We start from the raw sequence: 24,601 nt of genomic DNA, 5'->3' as shown, positions 1-24,601 counted from the left end.
AATCTTGAAAAAAAGCTTTGTAAATAGATGCCATAAGAAGAGATGCTTGTTTTGGTAAATTCCAAGACAAGTACTTTTTACTTTTCCCACTAACATTACCTTTAATTTCAACTGCTAAAGCCTAACTTAAAAATTCTGTCCCAAGTATGACAGCTCTTTGAATGAATGATGATCTACATGAAATAATTTGGAATTCTTTCAGCTTCAAAGATATAAAGTACACAAAACATAGTAAAAAAGTCAATCTAATATTAAGTTATGAGCACAAAACCTCAGGAATTCAGAATTCAGCTAGCTTCTCATTGTGGCTGCACATGAGAAAAAGAGGATGCCCCAACTAGGATCCAGACATGGTAGAATATAAAAAATGTGAATCAGTAAATTCAGCTGCATCAGAAGAGGATGACTCCCTTTAACTATATTGTCTATAAGCATAGCAACTCATTTTTAGAAATATGGTAACAACTTTATCATATATCTACTATCAAAATTACTTGACTTCCTGTATGGTTGTTCACTTGAACAGCAAAAACATGCACACAGAATTGGATAAGAATTCACAGAGTATGTTAAATGTATCCTTTATCCGTACCATTCCTGGAGATCCAGGGAACTACAAGGATCAGGTCAGATAAAACAATTCATCATTTCCATCAGCACTGAGAATCTGTAATTAACAACCACTACCATTCTCCCCATCAAAATTTTCTACAGGTAGTAGTACCCCATAGCATAAATGTGAGCAGACAAGAGATTCCAAAAGCTTCACCAGTTTTTTGATTTGTAAAATTCTTTGTGTTTATACTCCTCATTAGGTTAAAACAGTGAAATGGCTGCAACCTAATGAATCAGACCTCTCACCAGTAAAATCAATATGAACTTAAGCAGTGTGATTTTAAGTTTAGCTTTCATAATCTGGTGAGTAGGGAAAAGAAATACTCTTAGATTGCCAAACATAGTTTTTGGTAAACTTGAGAAGTAGTTTTTGAAATGGCCAAAAACTTACAGAAGACGTTACCAGTTTACTATTTAATCACTAGTTATTTAGAAGGACATGATCTGTACATTATACAAATTACAATCAGTACCTTAGCCTGCATGTTTTGCATCTTCCATCTGACTTTTAAACATACATTAATTGTTTCAAGTTCACCCATTTCTTCTGTTTGCTCATTTATCCCCTCAAGCTCTACTTAAAAAGTGATTTAAATTATTGTCAAAATATATTCAATATAAAGTAAGTAAACAGAAGTTCCAAACTTTGGGATTGAGGTGTGAAATAATTGTTCAGTCCCTAAAGTCCTACGAATTAAGAGTAGATGGATCATTAAGAATAACAATCTGGGGAAAAAAAAAACACACAACAAAAACAAACCACCACCAGAAAAAAAACACCACACAAAAAGCCACACCCAAGACAAACCCCTCCACAAGACATATCACACATTCTTTATTTCCAGTGCCGAACAGTTTCATTTGGCTTTCTTGGTTTTAATGTCTTATTCTATTAGTAGTCAGAGATACTGGTATCGCACAGTTATAAAAACATGTATGTACCTGAAAAATTATTCACTGCATTCTTACTCCCATTTGTTTCTGCTACTGCACGCCTGAACTGCTCCAAGATAGCATTCAGCTCAGAAGAGCGCTGCAGAGTGCGATGCTCAGCTATACGAAGACGTTCCTTCAAAGCATGAAATTCCCGTTGATATGCAATCAGCTTTTCTAGAGACAAAAAAAAAAAAGGGTCCTGGTCATTTTTGGAAACTAAGACCTACAAACAGATCCAACGAGGGTCAAGAACTGCTGACTTATGCAGCATCTGAAGTACACCTGAAACAGGCACCTTAGTATTTACAGAGGGAAGAGTAAGGTACACCAGAGAGGGATGCAAATCAGGAGGGGACTATGTGCCTCTCCACAGGCACACATGGGCAAGCTTTGAGGACCCATTACTGAGCACCACAAGGCAATTCTAAATGCTTTCTCAAAACGGATGTCCAACAAAGCCTTTCTTTTAAGAAGCAGAATAGGTCTGGTGCCATATAAAAGCACAGGTTATACTTTCTGAAACCTCTCACTCAATACCTTGTATAAATGAAGGAAATTCCACAATATTTCAGACATACCAATTTTAAACCAAAGTTTTAATTTAATGATATTGCCAGTACCCGCAGTCAAAGTCCTGCTGATGTAGATGCATACACATTATTTGAAAGGAGACCAAAACGGAGAGGGAAAACATCAAAATTCAATTGCTGATGCATTGCCCAGACCCTTGCCACAAAGCAAAGGAAGTATTTCTGGTTTCTGCGTATCTCCTTCCTATTGGCCATTTCCTCAAATTTACAGCTCATCATCATTATTCCTTCAGCTAATCTACAGACATGGACCTGAATGTGTAAGTGATTTTATACCTTGTAATCAATATTCCAATCATAGCTGTAATCCATAGGCATCTTTTTTGTTATCCATTCTTACCCGTTTAATACTGAAACTGTAGGGAAGCAGAGTTTTTCCTACATTACAGTGATACATAGTGTAAAAAAAGGAATCTTCCCTCAGTAATAATGCTGCATTTCCACCAACTTACTTCAATTTACATTTATTTTCTTTTTTTGAAGTTAGGAGTTATTGTTCTGATTATGTTTAAAAAACATAATCAGCTAAAATGCCCTCCATTTTGAAGACATAAAAATAAAAACATAGTTCAATAGTTCTTAAAAACATTTTCCCTGACAGCCTTATTTTGCTTTTTTATTAAAGGAAATGGTTATTGCTTTTCTGCCAACAAAGCCAGAACACAGATGCTGCCCCACAACACAGTGCTGGGCACACTACACACTGACGACTGAATCCAGACTGCTGTTTGAAACTGGACTTTTTGCTTTAATCAGCAGTATGGAGAAGTCCAGGAAAACCTTCTGGAGTTTCTGGCATGAAAGTTATTCTAACGTGCTAATGATAACTCAGAGGAATCAAAGATTGCTTGGAGCCATGTCTACTAGTTATAGTAAGGTGACAACAAATTTTAATAGCTAAATAAATACAGGGTTTGTGCACCGTAGATTCCTCGTAGATTCTTCCTTTGGACGCGATGTAGCTGTACAACAGTTTGAAATTAAATTCTTTCAGCTAAAGTTAAATTTCTTTGTGGAATACATTGAATTTCACCATTCTCTTGCATTACCCAGTAAGTGTGACCTGGAGCTTCAGCTGAAACCACCCCTCGGACAGGTTTAGCCTCTCCTGAGGGAGAAAATACCCAAAGAGTTTTACCTAACAGATTCTTTTCTCTAACAACAGGAACTCTATCACATTCTACTTTCTGTAGCAGATCTGAATGTGCAGATCCAGCTTGATTCACCAAACCTCTATTATTTACCAGCCAGGTTGCTTGTGCTAAATGTTTTTCCCAGTTTTTTCAAAGATCCACCCCCCACGGCTTTAAGAGTGGTCTTCAACAAACCGTTGTAGCGTTCAGTCTTCCCTGAAGCTGGTGCATAGTAGGGAATATGGAATATCCACTCAATACCATGCTCTTTTGCCAAGTTCTTCACAAGGTTGTTTTTGAAATGAGTTCCGTTGTCTGACTCAATCCTCTCTGGAGTTCCGTGTCTTCACAGGATCTGTCTCTCTAGAATGAATGGTGTTGTGTGCAGTTGCATGTGGAACTGGATAAGCTTCCAACCATCCAGTGCTTGCTTCTACCATAGTAAGCACGTATTGCTTACCAGAACGAGAATGTGGTAGAGTGATGTAGTCAATCTACCAAGCTTCACCATACTTGTACTTGGACCATCGGTCACCATACCACAAGGGCTTAATTCGTTTTGCCTGCTTAATAGCAGCACAAATTTCACAGTCATGGACGACTTGTGTGATAGCATCCATGGAAATGTCTATGGATCTGTCACAAGCCCATTGGTATGTTGCATCTCTGCCTTGATGTCCTGACGAATCATGAGCCCACCGAGCTAAGAATATTTCACCTTGGTGTTTCAAATCAAGATCAGAGTCCATGTCTACTTGAGAAACTCTTGCAGCTAGATCTGCCTGATGGTTGTGTTGCTGTTCCTCAGTAGCTTTGCTCTTAGGAATGTGAGCATCAATGTATCTCACCTTCACTGGAATTCTCTCAACTCGATCAGCAATGTCTTGCCACAGTTCGGCTGCCCAAATGGGTTTTCCTTTCCTCTGCCAACCATTCTTTTCCAGTTCTTTAGCCAACCCCACAGAGCATTGGCTACCATCCATGAGTCGGTGTAGAGATAAAGCTTTGGCCATCTCTCACACTCAGCTACGTTGAGAGCTAGCTGGACAGCTTTTACCTCTGCGAACTGACTGGATTCTCCTTCTCCATCCTTCACCTCTGCAACACGGCGTGTTGGACTCCACACTGCAGACTTCCACCTTCGCTTGTTTCAACAAGACAACAGGAACCGTCTGTAAACAAAGCATATTTCTTTTCATCATCAGAAAGGTCATTGTAAGGAGGAGCTTCCTCAGCACGAGTTACTTTCTCCTCTGGAGGTTTAGCACAGTTGGTACCTTCAGGCCAACTTGAGATCACCTCCACCAGACCAGGTCTTTCAAGATTTCCCATTCGAGCTCTCTGTGTTATCAGAGCCATCCACTTGGACCATGTTGAGTCTGTGGCATGATGTGGTGTGGAACCTTTGCCTTTGAACATCCAATTCAAAACTGGTAATCTGGGAGCTAAGAGAAGTTGTGATTCAGTTCCAATCACTTCAGAAGCTGTTTTTACTCCTTCATAGGCAGCTAGAATCTCTTTTTCTGTTGGAGTATAATTTGCCTCTGAACCTCTGTAACCTCGACTCCAGAAACCAAGAGGTCATCCACTTGTCTCACCTGGAGCTTTTTGCCACAGGCACCAGGTTGGACCATTGTCACTTGCAGCCATGTACAAAATGTTCTTAATGTCTGGACCACCTCGGACAGGTCCCACCCCACTGCTTGAACTACCTCTTGCTTTATCTGGTCAAAGGCTGCTTGTTGTTCAGGTCCCCAATGGAAACTGTTTCTCTTTCGAGTCACATCATACAGAGGTTTCACAATCTGACTGTATCCAGGAATGTGCAGTCTCCAAAATCCCACTATCCCCAAGAAACATAGAGTTTCTTGTTTGTTCGTGGGATTTGCCATGGTAGAGACTCTGTTTACCACATCCACTGGAATGGGTTGGCGTCCATCCTGCCACTGCACTCGGGAAGGGTATCTCAGGAAAACTGCAAATAAAAGGCGTATCCACAGATTAACCTTACCGAGAGCCTTGCCTAGATGTCGATCTATTCCATTATCCTTCGAGAGAGTTCCTAGCTGAGCTGCTATTTGTCTCCAACTATTAGAGCTGGAGCACCTGTATCATAACATCTACTAAGCCAAGCTAGAACTGGCTCCTTATCTGCTCTGGTGTAATCTTTATGGACGTTTAGAAGTTCTTTGTGAGGTGAAGAGCATTCAGAAATATCATCTTCTTCCTCCTTTGCCCCTTCTATCACACCTTCCTGAACTTGTTGTCCTAATAATCCTGCTGTCACTCTCCTAAGTATCTCTTTAAACTGACAAGCACCACTGCTAGCTGCTGTCCTAGCTCCATCTCCATCCTGTGTTGATCTCAATAACTCCGCTAGATCTTTAAAACAAACCTTCTCTTCCTCCTCAGCAGGATCTTTTCTAGCAGAAGGTCCCTCACCCGCATCAGCATCTTGCTCCTCTCCCCCATCAGCGCCTGGATCAGCTTTCGCTTTTCCTCTTCTTGCTCTTAAAACTGCTACTTGCTTAATTGGAGCTGTGTTTGAATTTACAGCCACCTTAACAGAAGCTGACAGGTTTTGAGACAGATCAGCTGCTTTGGAGGGCCCTTCCGGTCCTACCGTAGGAGAAAGAGGAAATGACTTTGCCTCGTTAATGGCGGCTGAAGACAGGGGAGCTGCCATGTCGGAAGCTGCCGCCACCCCTGGCTGCTTGCCAGAATCAGCAACAGAACCATTCAAAGCATCCTTTCCAATAGACTTTTTAGCTTTAACTGATACAGATTCTCCACTCTCCTCATCACTAGAAGTCTCTGAGGCAGAGCCAGAAGTATGCCTCCTTTTCTTTGATCTGTGCTTAACAATGAAACAGGCCTTAGACAGTTTTCTCTCCCGGTGCAAAGAATATAACAAATACACATTAATTATCACTGATAGCAGGATTACACACATCGAAAAAAGTCAGCTTTGGATCCCAGCCATCACTTATAATTACTCTTTCACCTACTGGAATCTTAAAACTCCCTTATCTCAATTGGCAAAGTGCTCGAAGTTATATTTCCGTATGTACTAAGCCGAAAAAAACCCAGACAGCGGTCATACAGAAGCTGAATTTTATACCTGAACCATAAATATAATTTTTGCATTAAATATTTACCTATGTGATTGAGAAGTAAACCTCAACAATATTTGCAGATCAGGACCCCAAAAACTGAAAAGAACAGACGCTCTAAAATCCAAAACACCTTCATGTTTGCTAGTCCAACTCAAGCAAGCAAGGAATCAAGCTATTTTTGCCCCACATTGAGTGCCAATTAAAAAAAATGTAGTGGGTTGAGATAGAAAGCCTAGCTCTCCCTCCCCCACAAAGAGGGGAAAAAAACCCCACAGCTAACTCAGAGAAGCAAAAGGGATGCTATATTTACAAGCAATGTGAAAATGCAGGTTATATATATATATATATATATATATATATACAGTATTTACAATATATATACAGAAATATACAGCAAGGAAAAAAAAAATACAGAAACAAAATTCCCTCCTCCGGACAGAGGAGGGTTCCCCCCCTGTACCCTACTCTCTCCCCTACCTCCCTTTTTTCCCAAAAAGGGTTAGAGAGAGAAAAAGTGGTTATTAAGGGAGAAAGGTCTTAGAAGGGCTTATCTGTTATCCAAGGTCAGAACTCCGGCTAGTTGCCCAGAAGCAGACAGGCTGGAAAGGGAGAAGGAAAGGAACGAACTGAGAAAAATTCCAACTGCACTAAAACTTAAAGCTGCGTTCTACCAATCTACCAATGAAATTCCTTTAGACCTGTCTTTGTTTACAAAATATTCAGCCAGAGTGTCCCAGCACTGTTCCTTTCTTAAAGGCACAGCCTCAAATGGTCACACTAAACAAATACAGAATTGTATTGGTGTAGACTCAAGTATGAAAATTATATCACCTCTCCAGAATGAATGGGTGATGACAGGTTAATATAGATCTGTTATTTCTGGCTAAACAGGAAAGAACAGATGAGCTATCAAAGGACAGGGAAGGGTTTTTTAACGGCTTCTACAGCAGCGGATAGCTTAAGAAGCACTCTCTAGCAACCACGACTCCCTTCTTGTCTTTCTTTGTGGTTGTGGTGGTTTAAACTTTAACTGGGAGTTAAGAGCTCAGATGGAGACAAGGCTGAGAATCTCTCCCCTCCTCCCCCCTCCTCCCTCCCAACAGAGATGGGGGGGAAAAAAAAAAAGGAGCAAATCCACCAAACAATAATTTGGAGTCAGCCTGGAAGTAGAGAGGTAAAGAGTTTTCTTTAAACAAAATATACACATGTATACATATATATATAAAACAATAACATGTAAGGTTCACAAGGGCAAGGAACAAGGATGGATGGGAGGGGGACAAAGAGGAAGAATACAAAACCAGTCTCTCTCTGAAGAGGCACAGAGGCAGCAGGGAGAAGGATCAGGCCCAACCACATGGCAGAGGAGCAGGAAGGCAGCCATAGTAGCTCTCATGCAGGAGAGGCAGGAGCCAAAAGGAGACCTAATGACTGCAATGTCCTGCTTTTTATACCCTAGCTGGGCAGGGAGAGGGGAGTGGAACAGATTCATTTTCCCAGGGGGGGAAATGCCCTGCAGGGAGGGAAAAGCACTTGCAAGCCCTCCACCCTGTTTTGTTTCTTTTCAGAATGGGTACCATAGCGGTACAAGACAGCAGACAAACTTTAGAAATTCCATTCTTCTTACCTCAAAAAGATTAAATCTGTCTGTGGCAGGCTCTGTATTTCTCCTGGGAAAATGGTGACAACCCTGTGAAACCTGTTATCCAGACTATAGCACCTAAACTAGGATAAAAAATTCAAGTCTTCCTCTCTCAACTTACTCTTGGCAGAGACCATTTTTCTCCCTACACTTACACGATAGCAACACATCATGCACAGTACTCTACTGACTCTGGTGCTCTAAGGGGCAGCAGATGCCTAGAAGGAAAAAATTAAGTTTAGAATACATCAAAGAATGGAGAGTTGCAGTAATTCCCTACCACTTCCATCTAGCAAACTCCACAGTACAAAATCAGAACTATCTTACTGTTGTACTCATCTGATAAATAGAAATTAAGACTTTTCTGCCTCATTAATTCAGGTAGGTAATATGAAAACTGGGATTACAGGACCTTTGTAATTCCACAGTGAATTAAAACTCTGTCTAACAACCAACACATAATTAGAGCTGAAGTGAAAAAGGCAGTTTTATCTTATGAAGAAATAAAGACTGTAGTTTCAAATGAAGACCTATCAATACAAATTCCTTACTGAGAAGATTATACTTTCAGAGGGGATGCCTATTATGGTACCTTTAATTTATAATATATTACAAATAAAAGGTAATTAGTTAATTCATTCTTTAAAAGAAAATTAAAATTACATATATCAAAGTAGTTTTTTATTTTCATTATTTATCATCAAGTTTCTGAGCCAAGAACATGGATAGATTCCCAGCTGTGGAACTGCAATATGTTTTCTAGTTGTATTACAAAGTAGTTCAGTCCTGAGGCTCCCACTGAACAGTGCCAATATTGCATTTATGGTACGTGAGACCTCAAAAGCGTGAATTTAAGAAACACTAGTAGATTGGTTCAATGTAGTCAGCTGCTCACAGTTGCTTCAACCAGATGTATCCAGGTTAAGGAAGCTGCTCAAAAGATACATCAACACCTGAAAAGTCCATAAAAAATATCTGGTTTTTTTGTTTGTATGAGGTCACAATATTATTCAGTCACATAAAACTAGAAAATACTAACATTACAAATGTAATCATATATTAACTCCACTACTCTACAAATACTTTACTATTTCCTTATACAAAACAAAGTAAAAATCATTCTTTGCAAAAGCGTGAAGTCATTAAAACATTTCTATCTCTACCTAGCAATTTTAATATATTTAAGTTTCATCTTATACTGAAAGACACTTGGCAAAGGGGAAAATATTTCTTAGGCTCTTACAGTACTACCAATAGTAGTTACCACTTGTCGTAGACTTTCAAAAAGTGGCCCTGTAAAAAAAAATATCTATATTTATATTTTATATTTTGGGCTTTTATATTTAATATTTTGGGTGGGGTTATCTTCAGGCACCACCATAACTTATTTACAAAGTATATTTACGGGTTCTGTTATTTGATATTACATTCCACATATGAAGACAGTTAAACTATTCAAGCACAAATCTGAGAATTCCCAGTACAGTGATTTAACTCGGAACTAAAGGTGCCACAACCTGTGGCTTCCCACCAGTGCGATTCTGTAGAAAATTAGCCATGGACTCATGACTTGCTCATTTGTCCGGTATCTTACCAGATGCTGTAACTATAATTCAAGTGACTCTTGGCTCAAAGAGGGCTAGGTGGCCTCTCTCCTCTTATGCCCACTTCACAGTCTGGAGCTTTGCCTTGGCTAGGAGAGGGCTACGGGGCCTCTCTCCTATTGTGTATGCTCTGTCACCAGGCTGCAGCTTTTCCAAGGCTCTTCGGGGATTCAGTTCTCTTTGGACTTTTCCCCTTTCTGCCTCTGGCACAGGGTTCTTGGAGTGTTGGTTGTTGTGGTCCAGGTGCAAGGCCCAGATGTGATTTGTCCATCAACTGCAACTCCAGTAGCACTTGGCTCCTGTTGCTGTCTGAGTGAGAACAAGGCAAACTGCCTAATTCTTGGCTGGTTTAAATACTGTCCAAAGACATTTAATGCCCTTTGGTAACAGAGAAACCTGTGTTTTGGGGCTTCACCTGACAGCTGAACCTATAGAATGGGGCATACACAAACACAGCCAGGGGCACACACAGTTCACAGGTTGTGTTACAAGGTTAATTACATGTGCTACACGTTTACTTACCTGGACTGTCTGGACCCCAGGAAGTGTCCAGGTTTGCACAATCACAGGTGCTTAACCCATTATCTGGGTTAGGGCATGTTTGGGGGCTTGTCCCTTCAGGGCAGTCCCTTAAGGCATTGGTTTATAAATACTCTAATTGGATTTTTTAAAGTTCTTGACTCCTAAGTAGATGTGAATAATCCTACAAGATTAAATTGAAGAGCCTATTTTTATTTAAACTCTAACTTAACTCAGGTTTGGTGTTTGTTACCCCTCCCCAAAATATGAACTCATTTGAAAGCCAAATCTTTTCATAAAAAGATTAGGACATTTTGAGGAGAACATGTTACTATAATAAACAAACATGCCATTCATATTTTTAAATGTCACTTTTCTCACAAGAGGAAAAATAAAAATTTGCAAGTGACTGCAGAAACCTCTCCAGAAACTCATAGCAGTCTTTCTGAAATGTGTAGTATAATTGAAGGCTAACTCAATTAGAGGTGACACTGGCCAGTGCAGTATCTGACAACAAGAAGGACTTTAAGTATGTTAATAGCAAAAGGAAGTCTGAAGAAATCATTTGTCCAATACTTGTTAACTATGGTCACCTGACTAATAGGGGTGAAGACAGACCTTGGGCTGCCCAGTCCCCTAAGTCAAAGGACCACAAGTGTAGGGGCAATGTCCATTTGTGGACACTGAAATTGTAAGGCACCAGCTGTATCAATTGCATGTTCAAAAGCCCATAGGACCTGATGGGATTCATCCCAGAGTACTGAAGGAGCTAGCAAATATAAATAAGACTCATCTTGATCATCAGGCACAGCCAGGGTTGGTTCACAAAGGGAAAGTCCTTTTAACTAGTTTGATACCCTACAAAGTGAATGAGCTTATCAGTGGGTGGCCTTATCACAGAAGATGAAAGGAAGGTGGTGGATGAATTGTTGGTTTTTTTGGTTTTGGTTTTTTTTTTGGGGGGGTTGTTTTGTTTTAAAGCTTTTGATACTTGCCCTTATACCACCCTTCTGGACAAGTTGCCAACCTGTGAGATAAGTGGGTCCATGGTGTGCTGGGTGAAAACCTAGCTGAATAGCTGGCTGAATGGCAGAGCCCAAAGGTTTGTAATGAATGGGGCTACATCTAGATGGCAATGAATCACCAGCAGTGTTCCTCAAGGCTCAGTCTCAGAGCCATGTTTGTTCAGTATTTCTATTAATGATTCAGAGTTGAATGTACCATTAGCAAATTTAGTGTTGATACCAAACTGGGAGGTGCTGTCAACTTTCTCAAGGGACAAGAGGCCTTGCAAAGGGATCTAGATAGGTTGGAGCACTAGGCAATCATCAACAGGATGAAATTTAACAAGAATAAACAATAGGTTCTGTACCTCCAACAGGAACACTGAGCACAATTATAAACTGCATGCAGTTCTGGACCCCAAAATTTAAGGATGTGGAGATCACTGAATGCATCCAGAGGAGGGCAACAAAGATGGTGAAGGGCTGGAAGGAAATGTCCAGGAGGAGCAGCTAAGGACTTTGGGCTTGTTTAGTTTGGAGAAAAAGAGGCAGTGGTGCAAGCTCACTGCCCTCTACAGCTTCCTTAGAGGAGGAAGCAGAGAGGGAGATGCTGATCCCTTCCCCCTGGGATTCAGTGATAAGATCCATATAAATTATAAAAGCTGCAGCAGGGGAGGTTTAGACTGGACATTATAAAGCATTTAACAATAGGGTGGTCAAACCCTGGAACAGGATTCCTAGAGAGATGGTTGATGCCCAAAGGCTGTCAGCGTTGAGGCATTTGAGCAATGCCCTTCATAACAAGCTTGAAATGTGGGTCAGCCCTGAATTAGTCAGACAGTTGGACTAGGTCCCTTCCAACTGATGTATTCTGTGACAAACTGATTTGTAAGCATTTTATATGCAAAACTAATTAGCTAGACAGTATTTTCAAAACACATTTGACCATTTAGTGTTCTATTATTCAAAGTTTTCTCTAAAGCTTAAAGAAACTGAATTGACTACTTGTCAAAAGGTATCAAACCACATTTTTTCATTGCTGTTACAGTAAAAAGAAAAATATTGAGCTTAAAATCATAAAGAAAATGGTCACAGAGATCAGTGGTCACCATAATGAAAAAAACGTTTCTGTTTCTACAATATTATAAATTTCTTTTCTTCTTATGCTGAAACTGAGAACAATTTAAGAAAACAGAGGAAGGAATTTAGAAAGTAAGCGATTTGCCTTACACAGCTCATGGAAGAATCCCAAACGTATCTGTTCTCTGACAAACAAAACATCTCTAACAGCAGCTGTAGCCAGTGTCAAACACATTTGGGCCCCAATAGTTTCAGCAAAGAGTGGCATTTTCATTTGAGAATAATATACTAGTTTACATTGAAATGAGAAGATCATGATTTTGCACAGTCTGCTCAGGAATCCAAAAAGCTCAATTAAAAATAACTGGACGGCATACTTTGAATGAAAATATCTTTGAGAAATGAAAGTATTTATTCTTCATTACTTTCTCTTAAGCTCTAGTAGTTTCAGGAAATCTCCAGAATCTGAACCCTAAATATTTTAGCTGGCTTGATGATCCACACTTCTTGGAAACTTAACACTGTGTTAACTCAATAGCTTGTTTTACCAACTTTTTTTTTCCTTCACTGTAAGATGTTCTTACATATGTAGAGCCTAAAATTTAGATAAGCTCATTTGGAAATGTTAAAAATTAAAATCAGACTGTGAAGGTTTGCAAGATTCTGGTTAGATGGAATCTCAGCTCAGCCTGCTCTTCCTTCTCCTGATTATTTCTGGTTCTCCTACTAAAAAAGTGCTAAAAAAAAATCATTTCAGAAAGACACCATTAGCTTAAGTTAGAAACTCAATCCATTCTCCTCTTAGCCACAGACAGTCTTAATTACATCATTTGACTTTTGATCCAACTTTAGACAGCTCATACGCAAAGTGTTAAGCCACATGCCAATTTCTCAAGCTCCACATGGAGCTTCTGAACATCTTAGCATACAACTACTTTGTTTTGGGTATGGTACTACTCAGTCTAATGTTTTAATGTACTTCACCTATCATTTTTAAGAGCAAAGAACTTTTCCTTGGGATAAAAAAGGGCGACAAAGTAAACAAGAAAATATTCTGTAGCTTGAATTTAGAAAAGCATTTTGCAGATTATCTCAACTCAGAATAGCAAACAGTCTCAGTTTTAGGTAAATTACCTGCACTGGCAGAGCATTCACTGTACCACAATTCCAAATTAAACACATACTGAACAACTAAATGGCAAAAGCAACCTGGAAGCACAACCAAGGCAAATCCATGACTAATTAGCTTCAGTGCCATTAAAAATCATCAACAGCTCTTATTTTTTTTTTTTTCAGCAAAATGAATTTTTTTTAATGAGCCAAGTCTGTCAGCATTGAAAAGGACTTTATACAAGTATCTTAACAACATGCTTAGCTTATGGTCAGCCTTGAATTGGTCCAGCAGTTGGACTAGATGACAGATGTAGGTCCCATCCAACTGAAATTGTCTATTCTATTATGAAAACTATGTGAGGAGACTGCTTTGGGTGTACTTTTAAATTGGATGGAGTACAGACATCTACATAACCAACAAAATTCTGCTACCTCTATTTCAAGTTTCACCATAAACCACCCACAAAGTAAAATGCAGTGGATCAGGTTCAAAGAAAGAATACGATCACCTAACCCTCCATCAAAATGCACTTCTGAAACTCATGTGAGTTTCTATTAACCTTAAAACACAGGAAGTACAGTTGAACAGGACCCCTGGTTGTTGAGGAATGGCTTGAATTGCAGGGACATGGTTCTGTGGAACAACTGTTTGAACAAAGTGTGTAGGCCGTACTCCATCATGTTGTTTACTGCTCACAGTTAGCCGTATACTGATGTAGCAAGGTCATCGTGGCCTTGTAGCTATGCTTGCAGCTGCGCTTTAAGATAACAGTATGTGTCATCATAGCTTTGTAGCTATGCTTGTAGCTATGCTTCAAGATAACAGCATGTGAAACAAAGTACAAGTAAAACAAAGAACTAATTAGAGAGGAGCTTGTGAAATTGCACATAGACCTAACTGCAAGTAGGCTGGATATTATAATGTAACCCTGGACTAATAGCCAATGGAATAATGACATTTGTGCATATTTAGCTGAGATGCTTTATAAGCTGTGCATTTGAACAATAAAGTTGAAGCTTGCTTATCAATCATATTGATTGTGCGAGTCCTTCCCTCGACACCCCTCGCCATGGGATTTCGTCCCGACACCTGGCTAAGATGCTGATAGATTCACTATTTAGAAGCGTGAAGAACTACTTAGATGCACCAATGAAGTCCAGGTGCAATTTGATGTTGTTTAGAGCATATAAGTACATGAGAGTCTTGACCAAAACTGTACAAATATTGATATGAGATTTTATTTACATATCTTAGTAGCAGAAAAACAGAGGAGCACATATTTAGATGCTCTGCATACACACCCACCTTTTTTAATGTTGCACCTGGGAAAGGAGGTACAGACACCACAGAATCAAAAAAGTTTTCTGACCCTCTAGAGATGCCACAAAACATCTTTAAAAAAGGGGGAAATTTGTCTTTCTGGCAATCTCTGCAAAATTTCTGATTCCATGCAGGCTGCAACAGCCATACTGCAATAGCCTGTGACTTCAGTAAAAAAACCTGCCACTCTCTAAAGGGGTGGGGATTTAGCGGGAGGTGATCTGAGGCTGCTGTGTAACGTGCTCCCTTTCCCTACACTTTTTATTTGATGGGGTGGAGGGTGAGTGTCGTGTGGAAGCAGAAGAAAACAGTTGAATGAAGACCTTTACAAACCCCAAGAATGTTTCAGAGACTCTCAGTATTGCTGTTCTCCCTCAAGGAAAGCCTTTTACTGTTTGCTAAAAGAAGCACCATTAACAACACCAAAAAAAAGCAGCATGAAAGCTTTTCAAGCTGTTATCACACAAGCAGGTTCACAAATACTTTAAATCACAGGCCAACTGGAAATGCAACATACTGAACCAAAGTAACTGTATTAAAAAAAAAAAAAAAAAGGCAAGCTATGATTCACTCAAGAATTCTATGATAGTATCTACCTTGTGTCCAAAGGTAGATGCATCAGACAAGATCAGAAAAAGCTTTACAACCTTCCCATATCAACAGCAGGCAGTTGAGCTTTCCTTCAAATCACGAATCAGCTAAATATCCATATTGATGAATCTGACACACAGAAAAAGGTAACCAGTCACAGATTTGGCGCTCATTAAAAGGCATCAAGTACAGAGGGCTTAGCTTTACCACACTAGAGGCCTGATTTAGATTTGCAGCTCTAACTCAACTGTTGAAACTTCTCGGTCTTTGTGCATTAAATACGAACAGGAGGAACTGACTGCTGTCTGACATACAGACAAAAGGCTTTGACCAGCAATAAAGCATTGCACACAAATACTCCATTAGTAACACAAGTAAGCAGGAACAGAAAGCCTCATGTGGCAGGATCATTCCTCTATCCCAGGGTTATTCAAATGAACAGTGCCTCACTGGCAGTAGTATTAAGTGTACCAATCTAACAGTTAAATTTATGGTCCACCCTTGTGACAACCATTTTCTTCTTTCTGCTCCAGGGTTCCCTCTCACTAGATTCTCATCCCAAACCAACAGAGCCTGCAACTTCAGGCTTCAGCTGAGGCACACTGTGCTACAAGTTAAAGGTTTCACATCAAACCTCTGATTCTTCTACTTATTTACATATTTTTACTATATTAAGTGCTAAACCCAGTACTTTTGAGATTAGTTACTCCACAACTCATTTAATCCCATTTTTAAAACCCCCACAGTAGTTAACATCATGCCACCGGTCAGAGACAGTAACAAGTTTGATGTACCAATTTGTTACACTTGCATCAAGGATGCTGATCAATTTATTTAAATCTCAAGTACACTTACAAATCAAATGCTGATTCTGTCTTGAAAATGCCTCAAATCTCCTATATAGTGTTCTTAAAATGTTGCAATATATTACCATGGATGACTACTCCCCATGAGCTAATCAGTTTTCTTGCTCTTAACTGAAATTAAAACATTTTGTAAGCAAGTCACACTGAAATAAAAAATCTGAAGCTGAAAAGTAATCAACCATGCAAATACAGAATAAAACAATATACTGTAAATGCTAACAACAGACATGCTATAAATAAAAGCTCTTAAGAAAACTGCTCAAGGTCAAATTTATCAGTCCTTTTTCAACACTTGATCCTGTGAGCCTTTTTAGCTGCTGAATTTGTAGCTACATCTATTCATAAAGCTATTTTATTATTTTGAAGGGATTAAAGAATGAGAGATTGTTTTATAGGTTTTATAGTATTCTGTAGTATTAAAGACAGTAAAGTAAGATAGATGATTTATGCAAGAAAAATACATCCTACTAATCATGATAAAACATTTTCTGTTTCATCAAACAATTTTTTTAAAAAGGTCCTGTATGAAGATTTAGAAAAGCAATTAGGCAAGTTTTTTTTTTATCCTTAATCTCATTACTCAAACTGACAGGTCATTTCAGCAATAGAGTATTTCAATCTGCTAAAACAATCCAGTAGAATTACTGTTTACTGCCTCGGTTTGCCATATAGGAACGTATTTATTAGGACTGAAAGTTTGTGGAAGGTTTTTTTAAGCGTTTATTCAAGCAGCTTTCACTCTGAAGAACAGCTTATTTTACAGTAAAGGTTCTTGTGGGGTTTTTTTCTAACTTTAAAAGTTATATTAAAATTTAAATAATAGCAATTCTAATAATGTTTCATTGCAACTTTTTCACATTTTGCAATTTAAAGATCTGTATTACAAATATTGTGGTCTTTGTTCTCTCCCATTCTAATGCACTAGCAGAAGTTTGGAGGGGCCTGATCCAATCTCAGTTCAGATACTTTTGTTTAAACATTCCTTTGCAGCAGGAGCTGATGTTTTTACTACAATTTTTACAACAACCTAAATAGTAACTTTTGCAGTATCAACTAGTAAAAGCTTCTTATTACGCAATGTAAACTTCAGAATCAATTCACTTGGAAACATTCTTTTTCAAAAGTGAAAAACTTTTCATAGGTTAAATACCTCTCTGCTTTCTCAAAGCATAAAAGTGTGAGTACTAACCAAATTGGATTACAAGAACCCACTTCCTTCCCTCCTCCCCCCCCCCCCCCCACTTTTTTATGTCCTTTCTATACAATCTACCAATCAAAACGCAAGTATGAAATAGTACATCAGGTAGGTTCAGTTTGTGGGTTTTTTTTAATAAAAAGCGATAGAATAGACCATTTCCCTAAAGGAAAACCAATCCCAAGGAATCAGAAAGCCAAAAAAGCCAAATAGTGACAACTGATGAAGAATTTACTTAAGGGGTCTTTTAATAGCTGGACAAAGCAGGCAGGAACAGTTTTCAGTGTCTCCAGGTGCAATTGCTCACTTTCACTCCCATATACCTTTCTGTGATGAACAATGTGTAATCTAGAAAATGTGCTGTATAGTTATAGAACCCACTATGACACCACTCTCAAATTTCCACTGATGAGGACTGACAGAGGGTCTGAATGTTCTTTGGACACAAGAAATAAAAATAATATATCAGAAAATCTAGACACCCACAACTAAGGAGGTCAAGTCAACAGAAGCATATGGTGTTCTGTCTGCATTAGCTTCAGACAATAAGGATAATGAAACACATGATGTGTATGAGAAAGTTACTGGCAGCACTTAAGATGAAGGTCTTCTTTTAAAACAAAGAACAGAAGGATACGGTGATGAAAATAAAGAAATCTCATATTTGCAATTGGTTTGTCCTGATCTGACTGTTAACTAGCACTCATATTTCTTTATCCAGTAAACAAAACTGCCCAGGATGAATAGAATCCTCAGGGCTTTTTAGGTTCCAGCTATTTGGGTTTTATTTTATTCCCAGTGCTAAGAAGCACTGTCAACTCTGTTGCCATTACTTCTTTAAATGGAAAGTGATACAAAAAAAAAGTCATCGAAACCATTTGCTAAATCAGTTCCACAATAAGAACTCAGCATTTAACACATCTCTAGCCCTGAACAGAAACAGTAAGGAATAAATAAAAGCTTCATAGATTCTATTCCCAAAAAGCATAGCCATACAAGGAAAATTAGACATATATAGTACAAAGAGTTCAGTTTAAGAAATTAATAAAAGAGCAGCTCAGCTGAGTACAAAAACCACTGAATTCATGCAATTTGGACTCTTCACAGTGTCAGAAAAAATTACCTTCAAATAACCTTCACTAAAACCCTCCACTTCAATATTTCTTACTTGTCTTGCACAAGACTCAAAGTGTACAATAGTGCAAAATAAATACGGAAATGGTCAAAAATCACAGTATTACCGCAAAAACAGGAACACAATCTTCAGTGACAGCTCTTACAATGATCTTTTTGTGATGAGTAATTTTTCAAACTAACTGCCATGCTGCAACTCTGACTAAAAATTTTATGCAGAAGATCTACTACTCAAGCTCCAGTTCAGGCAAGCATTAAACCATAGCACTGAACACATTTTAAAAGATACAGAATAGATCAATATCCAGCCTGTATTCTTGGCAACACTCAATGACTACAGCATTTGCTGAACAAAAGCATTCCCATTGCATTTTTTTTACCATACGGTTTTTTGACTTTTTTTTTTGTTGGTTGGGTTTTGTTGATGTGGGGTTGGTTTGTTTGTGTAATAAAATGTTTATTTTTATATATTTTATATTTAATATTTCCTGGCAGTGGTATCTTCAAGTACTGCCATAACTTATTTACAAAGTATATTTACAGGTTCCATTATTTGCTTGTGGGTATTACATTCCAAATATAAAGACAGTTAAATGATTTAAGTACAGATCTAAGAATTTCCAATACAGTGATTCAAATTGGAAATACAGGTTCTGTGATCTGCAGTTTCCCACAAATGGTATTCTGTGGCAGATTAACCGCCTTGCTCCTCTGTCCGGTATCTTCCCAAATGCTGTGGCTGTAATTTGAGCGTCCCTTGGCTCAGAGGGGGCTAGGGAGCCTCTCTCTCATGTGCTCCATCACCCGTCTGTAGCCTTTCCATAGCTCTTCTGGGATTCAGTTTTCTTGGATCTTTCCCCCTTCTGCCTTGGTCCAGGTGCAAGGCCTGTTGCCTGTTAGGACAAGTTCTTCATTTGCTACTCTGCCAGCATTTGGCTCTTACTGCTATCTGGGTAAGAACAAGGCAAGTTGCCTACCTTCTCACCTGGTGTAAATAGTGTTCCAAAACAATTAACACCCTTTGGTAACAGAGAAACCTGATAACTGAATCTATAGGATGGGGCATATCCAAACATGGCCAGGGGCATACACAGTTTGCAGCTGAGTCACAAAGTTAATTACAAGTGCTACATGTTTATCTGTACATCAGGAAGTTGTTTGCACATTCACAGGTGCTTAACCCACTGTCTGGGTGAGGGCATGTTTTGAGGTTTGACCCTTCAGAACAGTTTGGTTTCCTTTTTTTTTTTTTTTTGAGGGGGTTGGTTGGTTTTGTGTGTTTTTTAATAAAAAGTAATTACCTGAATATCACTTTTTCATAAGCTACTAAACTTGTAATTCAAATTACTAAAACAGTGTTCTCTGTCATAACAGAACGCACAAAAGTAGATTCTTTGACTCTGCTTATTACTGATGTGGTAATTTAAAACTGGAACAAGGATTTGAGAGAAAACAAGTTTCCATAAAAGCCCTCTTTTGTTGAAAATGTTTATTATCCAAACCAGAGCGCAAAACCAGTAAGCCAAGTTTTGTAATCGATTTGGTAATCATTACAACTTCCTCTAATCCTGTCACTTGTATCTTGCAAATAGCCAGTTATCAACTAAACCCACTTTCTATACTTCAAAATATTTTACCTATCTGATCCCTCCACATCAACATCCTGCTTTAACACTTACAGCTATATTTTAAAACTAAGAGAATGTTTCTGTCAAAGGTTACACATCCCACTCCTTCCATTCATGATGTAATACATTTAAGAAAATTCAAAAAACTAACTGATCTGAAATCAACCTTTTTTCCCTTTTCCAGCTCTTTACACCTGTAAACTGTGTCACTAACATAACACAATGTTAACTTACAGTCGTAACTGAAGCCAGTAAATGCTTCCCATACCATCATAGTGATGAAGGACCTCCTGATTCAAAGGACAGAAAAAACCAAAACCAAACCCAACTATTTGTTAAAAACTGAGAATGGTCCTTTTCATTTTGGAAGCACCCAAAAGTCTTAAATAACTGTAATTTAGAAAATACTGATGACAAACTTAGTTCTAGTATGGAGGAGCATTTTATAATACTCAGATAGGATTGCATTTATAAAACCCACATATTCAGTGTTGAAGAGATTTAGACTAGCTATTAGAAAGAGGTACTTTACGGTGAAGGTAGAGAGAGGATGGAACAGGTTGCCCAGGGAGGTCATTGATGCCCCCTCCCTGGAGGGGTTCAAGACTAGATTGGACGAGGCCTTGTATCAGGCAACCATTGCAATGGGGCTGGAACTAGTTGATCTTTAAGCTCCCTTCCAACCCAAATCATTCTGTGATTCTGCATTACAGAATTTGTATCTAAGATTCCATATCCACTTTTGAAAGATTCAAATCAATACATCCATAGGAAAGAAGTTTCTGTTTAGTGTCCCAACACTTTTATGCCATTATTGCAGCATACAAATTAATCTGCTATAAAGGTTTTGTTCTGGAGAATGAAGGGTAGTCAACTGCATCAGCCACCAACTCTACAGTTTCACTTAAAAACCACAAACAGCAACACACCTTTTATCTAACAGTCAGCCTCCTACTTTCAATTTCCATTTGAAAACTTCATCTGTAGTCTCAATAAACACCACAGCAAAGCAGCCATGAATACCCTTTTCTTCTAGGGCACATTTAAGATGACAGAAAACATGTACAAACAGTATGACTAGATACAGATAAAAGCAAGCGACTTAAGCATAGATTCTTGCCAGACCCAGAAGACCATTCATCAGTAATTCAAAAGATGACCGAGTACAAAAGGACACATGCAAATACAATCACAAGCAGTTTGTCGACACCTTGAAGTGGGATTAAGCCAGCATTTTCATGAGCTATCAAAATGTAATAAAAATCAGTTTTATGTGTAAGTGTCTTGTTAAATTTTAAATAAAACAATTCTATCACCTGGCACTCTGGTAATTTTGTGTGCCTAGTGAGAGCTAGGATTACAGGGTGGGAAGAGAACACCCATACCTGATTTGCGTCCACACAAGTTTCACAAATCTGCTTTCCTACAGCTGTTTCTACCCTTTCTCATTTACAGAGCCTTTTGTCCCGCTGACCCCAGCTCCTCCTCAAGACTCCTGTTGACATCCTTCTGTTCCTCTATCACTATAACCCCAGTCAGCAGAACCAGCATTTGGGCCCTGGCAGACAACCCCTCATGTTGTCCCCCTTGTATGTGTCTTTCTAATGCACATACACCTTTCTCATGTTAACAGCAACCGCCTCTAACCACTAGTAAAAGACAGCAGTGCTTCAGCAGACAAAACTCTGTACCCATTGGATGGTCCACAAGAACCTGAGCAGTGGCTGCACAGCTAGAAAAGCCAACACTGCAGCTGAGCTCCAGCCTTTCTCTCCATGGGGCCAAGCAGAGGCTCTGTCCTGGTCCGCACAGCCAGTTTTCTCCAAACTTACTGGAATGCAGTGCTACTAACACCACCAAATTTAAACTAAACACAGAAAAGAGAGTAAAAAGTGTTATGAAAGAGTGACTGAAGGGAAAAAGAGGATACTGTGGCATATCTTAAGCTGAAAGTAGCTGCAGTGACATTTCTTCTAAAAACAGTTAACCACAGCCATCCTATGTTAAGCACCTGAGTCATTAGTTTATATTATGACAGCACCAGAGAACAGCTTAATGCCATTGGTACTAAATATGCAACATATAGTTAATGTCCTAGCATCCATTTTTTTCCTGAATGAGGAAAAATTCTCAACTTCACTCAATTTAAATCCTTGATCACTGCAATCTACACACAGCTAAAATACCACAAAACCTAATGCAACTACTCTCTGGACCCCAGAACACTTCCATTCACTTACACAGAATCACAGAATGATAGGCCTTGGAATGGACCTTTGGAGATCAAGGCCAACCCCACCCTGCTACAGCAGGTTCACCTAGAGCCAGTTGCACAGGAAGGTATCCAGGTAGGTTTTGAATGAGTTCAGAGATAGAGACTCCACCACCTCTCTGGGCAGCCTGTTCCAGTGCTCTACCACCATCAAAGTAAAGAAGTTCCTCTTCATATTTAGATGGAACTTCTTATGTTCAATTTTGTGCTTATTACCTCTTGTCCTGTTACTGGGCATCACTGAAAAAAGTCTGGCCCCATCCTCCTGACACCCACCCTTTAGGTATTTACAGTTTATTCCACTTATAAACTAAGTTAAACACAGTTAATTTTAAAGCAACATATTACAAATACAGGGCAAAGTATTAGTCTCTTTTCCAGCATCCCTGTTTAACATGAATTTGAACATTAATTGTATACAACTGCTTTCTCAATAAAGCAGTGTGGAGGAGGAGAAGGGAAAATAAGCCCTTACCTAAGGTGGTCATTTCTACCTATGAATGTATGTCCCCAGTTTACATCTGAAAAGTTACTACTGTCATGTCTACAGATGTGAGTTCATAAAGCTGTTCCCTATTTCTGTCTAGAACCTTTCTGATCAACAGATGCGTTTATGGAAAGCAAAAATGTGTAATCCTGACATTTCCACATAAACTACATTTGCACCTCTACACATCCCTTAAAATGTCACTCACAGCACATGCCAACTGGCTGGGCAGTAACTTTATCCCTCTCAGACATCCCAAAAGCACTTGGGACTACAGTGCAATTGTTCAGCAACTACTTATCACAAACATGCACTTATATAACTCTTCCCAAAGGTGTCACTTACTGTGCACACTAAAGCAATGTGTGTGTACACAACTGGGATTTCTGGCCGTACAGTAACCTGGTCAGTAACAGGATGCCTGTGCAGCAGACATCTAATTCTAATAGAACTAAGGGAAAAAAAGAGGGTGTATCATCTTTGGAAGAAAGGTGAGGCAACCCATGAAAAATTTAAGGATTTTGCTAGGTCATGTAGAAAGAAAATTAGGGAGGCAAAAGCGCATTTGGAGCTTAGACTGGCCTTTGCTGAGAAGGATAACAAAAAGTCCTTCTATAAATACATTAATAGCAAGAGGAAGGGCAGAGACAACCTCCACTCCTTGGTGGACATGGAGGGGAATGCTGTAACAAAGGATGAGGAAAAGGCAGAGGTACTTAAGACCTTCTTTGCCTCAATTTTTACTAGCAGGACAGAATGTCTCCCAGACAGTTGGCTTGCAGAGCTGGCAGAAGGAGCCAGGGAGCTGCATAGTTTCCCTCTGTTCCAGGAGGAGGGGGTAGTTAGAGATCTCCTCGCAGCTTGGATCCCCACAAGTCCATGGGACCAGATGGGATCCATCCTAGGCTGCTGAGAGAGCTGGCCAAGCCACTCTCTGTCATTTTTCAGCAGTCCTGGCTCACTGGAGAGGTCCCAGAGGACAGGAAGCTGGCCAACGTTGTGCCCATCCACAAGAAGGGCCAGAAAGAAATTAGGGAATTATAGGCCTGTCAGCCTGACCTCAGTGCCAGGCAAGATCATGGAACAGGTCATCTTGAGTGCAATCACACAGCACTTAGAGGATGGCCAAGGGATCAGGCCCAGCCAACATGGATTTAGGAAGGGCAGGTCCTGCCTGACCAACCTGATCTCCTTCTACGAGCAAGTGACCCGCCTGGTGGATGTAGGCAGGCCTGTGGATGTAGTCTACCTGGACTTCAGCAAGGCCTTTGACACTGTCCCCCACAGCAAACTCCTGGCCAAGCTATCAGCCCATGGCTTGGATGGGAGCACACTGCATTGGGTTAGGAACTGGCTGGATGGCCAGCCTACATACAAGTCAGCTTTTTGTGCTACATTTCCTATCTTCCTATATTAAAATGAGATTTGTAATAGTAGATACACATTAGAAAAAGAAAATTTAACAGAACATAACTGGTCTCAAGAATGCTAACACCTCACAATTAACAATGCTATTCTAAGTGCTGAAACTTTTATAAATTCTTATTAGTTTGGACACAGAATTCAAGCCACTGCAGAAATCTGATTATTGTTTCCGCATGTGCGAGTGGGCTGAGCTTGCTGATACTACTTGTTTCTTTGTGCCTTGACAACTGTGGTGAACAAGCTGTTTCTGAGAATATGTTCTTGATAACTTGTTCTCCTTGCAAACAAGATCAAAGTTTCACCATGTTCCCACATTGCTACAAATTAACA

The 24,601-nt window shown here is 39.4% G+C and overlaps 1 protein-coding gene across 5 annotated transcripts in view; it reads right to left on the bottom strand.

Annotated features, from left to right (window-relative positions):
* MGAT4A (alpha-1,3-mannosyl-glycoprotein 4-beta-N-acetylglucosaminyltransferase A) overlaps positions 1–24,601 on the bottom strand; it is an 89,711-nt gene that overhangs the window by 50,925 nt on the left and 14,185 nt on the right. For 3 of the 5 annotated variants that reach the window (XM_068138921.1, XM_068138904.1, XM_068138912.1), the window contains exon 4: positions 1,558–1,725. In XM_068138921.1, the coding sequence (XP_067995022.1) occupies positions 1,558–1,725 (168 nt within the window). Of the gene's footprint in view, positions 1–1,557; positions 1,726–4,331; positions 4,447–24,601 lie in introns of all 5 variants that reach the window. The other 2 variants (XM_068138894.1, XM_068138884.1) reach the window with 1 other exon arrangement.

Source organism: Melanerpes formicivorus, unplaced genomic scaffold (assembly GCF_026170545.1).
Source record: "Melanerpes formicivorus ecotype bairdi unplaced genomic scaffold, bMelFor1.0.p_v2 SCAF_1, whole genome shotgun sequence".
Taxonomy (NCBI): domain Eukaryota; kingdom Metazoa; phylum Chordata; class Aves; order Piciformes; family Picidae; genus Melanerpes; species Melanerpes formicivorus.
The sequence above is the reverse complement of the archived record's forward strand: the minus strand, read 5'-3'. Positions and strand labels throughout refer to the sequence as shown.